The 5337-nt window shown below is 45.1% G+C and overlaps 1 protein-coding gene across 1 annotated transcript; it reads right to left on the bottom strand.

Moving 5' to 3' along the window:
• Nucleotides 1–3619: 3619 nt before the first annotated feature.
• Nucleotides 3620–5337, bottom strand: TLR9 (toll like receptor 9). Its single transcript, XM_039481938.1, is given in 6 exon segments — nt 3620–3801; nt 3804–4041; nt 4044–4319; nt 4445–4526; nt 4558–4673; nt 4675–5337. Coding segments are annotated over 6 exon segments (1557 nt in total).

Genomic DNA, 5337 nt, shown 5'->3' with positions numbered 1-5337 from the left:
CACAGTGTTTTAAATGCTGCAAACAGCCGCAGGACACATTAAAGAGTCACTTGCAGCTCACAAACCTCAATCTATCACTGAGTTAGCATATATTCTAAAGGACCATTCAAGATGAAGTGACCTGTTAGCACCTCTGCAGTCAGTCATCGGACAAAAAGCAGGTTACCGCGTTCCAGGTTGTTGTAATAAGTCATAAATCCTAGTGTTGAGCAAAGTCATGAATTTAAGTGCCCAGGCTCGTCGTTTGAAAGTGTTGCACGGGTTACCTTTGAGGATCTATCACTCGATGTCTGACCCCTTTGGGATCACTTCTTCTCTTTGACATTTTAAAGCACACAGATTAAACATAGCAAGATGCAATTCATAAGAGGGCAGCCCGCTAGAGCGCCACACCTGCAGTAAAGGAATGCCGCTTATTTCTAAAACTGCAGAGTCACTGCAAGTGCTTACTTTGAATATAAATCAGTTTAAGGACTCGCTAGGCAAACAGAATGATTCTCTTTTTGGTGCTGTCCCTTCCTATTCCTAGGTCAGGGAGCCACCTGGTGGTCATTTTCCTCTCTTGATTTCCAGCTGCACTATTTTTATATAAATAAAAGTGTCTCTTGAATGTTTATAACGTCCCTTATAGCTGTTGGGACCAGATTTCTCAGGTGAAGAGCCAGGACCACTGGACAGGGTGCCAGTGTGTGCGAGGGAGTTGAACCAGTTTTTTCCTATGCAGCCCACTCACCATTTCAATGTCCCCATTCTCCCAAACCCACGGTGCCCTCTCCTCCAAACTAGTCCCTACCTCCCTGGAAACATGCTGTTCCCCTACCTTGTTGCAGATAGTATCAGTGTTGCTGCTGGCCCATCCATGCTCCTCCTTCCTTGGTCTCCCAGCCCCTCCAGGGAGAACAGTGCCTCCAAACCAGCACAGGCCCAGTAACAGGGACAGCTGAGGGCTCTAGGCATGTGACAATGGAAAGTAATCACAAAGGGCATGGCTGTCTTCTAGTACTCAACAAGGGACTTTGTTACAATAAGGGAAACACCCTGAGCCCTAAAGCTACCTTGTCTGGCTCTCCTTCAGTGCAAAACTTCTGCCTAGAACCTTTCCCAGCCCCTCTCTTGCCTGGCCTCCTGCTGCAGATTTAAAGGGCCAGGACACAGGGTTCTCACAGCTGTGTCTGTATTTCACTGGTTCCTTGCTCTGGGAACACACCAGGTTCATTTTGCTGTTTCTTCACGGGTGACATGATTTTGGCTGGGGCTAGTGACTGTCTGACAATGACAGGAGACGCTCCATCTCTCCCCCAAATTCCAGCTAGGGCAGAGCTGAAGAGAGGGAGGGGAAAGGAGACAATTGTACCAGGGTCCAGAGATCTGGGTGGGTCCACAAAGTCTACATAAATAAAATGAAATGGGAGGGGGGGGGCAAGTTGATATTTTTAGTATCCCCATGAATAACTTCCAGTGGAAGTGTGTGTGCGTGTGTGTGTGGGGGATGTTGTGAGTGAAGCCATTGCAATGGGTGAGGGGACTCAGGCTCAGCCTTCTAGACATCCCTGGTATCTGCTGCATTCCAAAGAGGAGATAGTGGGTCTACAGAAGCATCAATATGAATCAGGGGATAAGCCACCCCTCGCCAAGGGTGGTTTAGCAATACCCCCCAGATGATGCTAGCACTTGAAAGGCTGCTTTCCTGTATATAAAGCAAGCCTGATGCTGCCAGCTTTTTTCTGCAACCAAAGGGCTAGCAACTTACTTCGTCTGAAGTGAAAGCAGAGTCTCACATAACTGCATGACTCCATGAGCTGGGGCTTTGAGGAAAAAACAAAGCAAACCCCCAAGAGCATGAGACTCCCAATAACATCACAAGCGCTGCCAGCACTGCAGCGGTTGTTGGAGGACAAAAAGGATGTAGTGGTGTTAATTCTGCTGGAGAAGATGCAAAAGAAATCCAAGTACCTTTAGCTTCGGAAATGTCTCTGTAGGAAGACAGTCTTGTTCTGGCCCGAAAAGCCCTGTGGGCAGCAGTATTTTTAGGGCAAGTTATGAACAGTCTTGGGCAAGGATAACCACAGGTTGTACAGCAAAAAAATTCAGCCGGAGCTTTTAAGATGGACAAATAGAATTTAACTTTTTTTTGGAGTGGGGGAAAAGTCCTCTTTGCCGGATCCTATCAACAGGTTCATAAAATATATGCTGTCCTGCATATGACCATCAAAAGATCTTGCACAGAAAGATGATATTGATCATTTGGTTAAGATTTCAAACTCGATCTGAGGGAAGTTAGTATTTATTGGGGAGAACTGTCTACCTACTGATGAGAACCAGGACTGACACACCTGACTGCTAATATTAATGAGATGCTGTGTCTCCGCATACACTATTGTGCTGGGAAGAGTGCAAAAATGCCAGACTGCCGTCAAAACAATAAACACACCCACTCTACTGGATTATAGCCAGGGCTGGGGAAGCAGAGGTTACTGTGCCACAGTGAGAGTTGAATGGGCTCAAGGTTGGGGAATGCTTGAGATTTTGGACTCTAGTTGAGTGCAAGGAAGCAGCAGTATTACTGTGCTCCAGTAAGGGGATGGGTCAATGGCACTAGGCTCTGTGAATGATTCTGAGCTGCAATAGTGGGAAGCAGCAGAGAGATACCTGACCTTTGGTATAGGAGGATGATTCATTAATGATGTTTGGCTAAGGTGAGTAGGGGAAGCGGCAATGCTACATGTCTGCAGGTGTTGAGGGTAGAACAGTGATTGGTACCATGTTCTACCAATGGGGATATGTAAATAAGGGCCTCCATTGTCCCATGGAGTCCTACCTGGGTGGAACCAGTTTTCACGGGGGAAAAGACTAGAGAGTGAGGGTGGAAATCCTTTCGATTCCATGCTTTGAGGCTTCAATAGGGTTCAGACACAAGGAATATGAGGCAACTGATGTGTACGTGGTGCTGTAAAGTTTGGGGCACCTGAATCTCTGAAGGAGGAAAAGACCGTTAAATATAAAGTACTCTTGTTGCTCTAATGCTAAAAGCCCAACATAATGAAATGCATAGAGGTAAGGCTCCTGCTCCAGTCATAACTCTCATTTCTGTGACTTGGTGTCTTAGAGGATCTCAGATCAGTACAGGAAGCCACTTTTCCATACCAAGTGTACTGGATTATGTGGTGAGCCAAGGAAGAAATTCTGTCCTTAACTCTACATTTCCTGGTTTAGGTTGGTTCATGTCAGCCCTCTGGATCGTCCTTACCGATTTGTACAGTACAGCAGGATGAATGGCTCTCACCTGTCTCTCACATACCTCATATCAACGCCACAACTTCCTGTCAAGTCAAACAGTGCACGACGATGCCTGTGCATTTTCGTTGCCTTTGTAGATATATATTTTAAAGCATGAAAAAGATCAATTAAAAAAAACCCCACCAAGCTCAAGCTGCTGTGGTGCTGATCTCCTCTTGGGGTTTTGTGCATTGGGAAATATTATGTAGTGAGCATTAAGAAGAATGCTTAAAACTCAGGGGAAAAAATGGAAATATTTCTTCCCCGTCCAGCTTTATTCTAACCGTGCTAAACTCAAGCATGTTGCTGACTTGCTGATTGTTGCTCTGGAGCCTTTACCAGTTCAGGATTGTAATATGCTTTCAGGTAACTGAAGACTCTTCCTACAGAGACATTTCCGAAGGTAAAGGTACTTGGATTTCTTTTGCATCTTCTCCAGCAGAATTAACACCACTACATCCTTTTTGTCCTCCAACAACCGCTGCTGCGCCAGGTGAAAGGTAATTCTCAGGATGCGACTCACGGACTGGAACTTGGAAGCACAAAAATTATTTTCTTGCTCTTGTGGACTGAATCCCACAAGTTTTCCATCAAGGATCTCCCTGGAATCCAGTCTCTTTCTTCAAGACAAAATTTGAGCCGAGCGAGGCCTCTCTCTTCCATTCTGACTTGGAGTTTGTTATAGACCCAGTCAGCTACAGCTTTCTGATCTTTGTTGAAAGCCACAAAGGCATCATATTCCACCTCTTCGGCACTACTTTTCTTCACTGAGCATGCCTGGAAATGTGCCAGCACAGATAGAAGGTGTACCAGAGGTCCCAGCCAAAGAGGCATTCCATGGTAGGCACAGCCAAGAATGCCAAGGTGAAGAGCACAGAAAACCCAAACAGGCAGAGTGAGACAGAGTTTTCAGAGCAGAAAAGCAGTTCATGGGTGAAGATGCTCTTGCCCTTTACCTCGCATGGAGAGCCAAAGGTGACTTCATTAGTCAGGTTGGGTATTGTGATGTTCATGATGATGATGAAGTCAAACAGTAAATCGACCTGCAGCACAATGGGTTAAATCTGAGGTCCACTTCCATCAGGTTTGGAAGGCACTCTGCGAACTGATTCCTATCAATATTTTGGAGCAAATTGCAGCTTAAGTCCAAATGAGTGAGCATGGTCACATTGGCAAAGAAGTATTTGCAGATATTGTCTATCTTGTTTTTGCTCAGAAACAGCTTTCGAAGCTTGGCCTTCCTGGGAATGCTGCGGCAGGACAAGAAGGGGAGATCATTACCAGTCCAGCACCTCCAGGTTAGGCAGGAGCTGCAGGTTGGTCCAGTTGAAAAAAGTGATGTAATTACTCCTAACACACAAGATCTTTACAGTCTTAGGCAGGTTTTCAAAAATCTGAAGGGAGGCCCGTCAAGTGATTACTGGAGATATCTAACTTGATTAAATTGGTCAGATTCTGGAAAAACCTCAGGTAGATGTATTCATGCCTTCACATCATCTCTAATTGGTTTCCATTGAACATCAGAACCTTTAAGGAGGTGCTGCTGATAACCAAATTACAAATAGAATCAACAGAGCTATGAGCCAAACTAAGGTACCACAGAGATTTGAGGTGTGCTATGAAATTTGGGTTGTGACCAATACCCTGCATCAAGAAGTGGTAACTGTTGTAACGGAGATCCAAGGCTTCCAGGAGGGGGAGCTCAGTAAAGGCAGTTTCAAAGTACAAATTAATTTTATTGTAGGAAAGATCCAGCATGAGGCAGTTGTTCAAGTGGGTGAACTGCAAGCCATTTATAGATTGACTTAAGCTATTTTGTGATAGGTCAAGGCACTTAATGCGAATCAAGTTCTTAAACATCACTGCTTTCACAGCCACAAGACTGCTTCCTGCTAAATTGAGAATCTTGCTGTAATTCTGGAAAATTTTAAACCCAGTTACCAGACTGGTGGAGTTCATATCAAACTTTGTATTTGTTGCTGCCTCTTCAAAGTCACTTTCTGTGTCTATTGACACAAGCAGTTGCCTGTTTAAGCCCAGGAGATGTGGTTCCCCAGACAT

This window comes from Mauremys reevesii, linkage group 7, assembly GCF_016161935.1.
Source record: "Mauremys reevesii isolate NIE-2019 linkage group 7, ASM1616193v1, whole genome shotgun sequence".
Classification (NCBI taxonomy): domain Eukaryota; kingdom Metazoa; phylum Chordata; order Testudines; family Geoemydidae; genus Mauremys; species Mauremys reevesii.
This window is presented reverse-complemented; position numbering and strand designations above follow the sequence as displayed.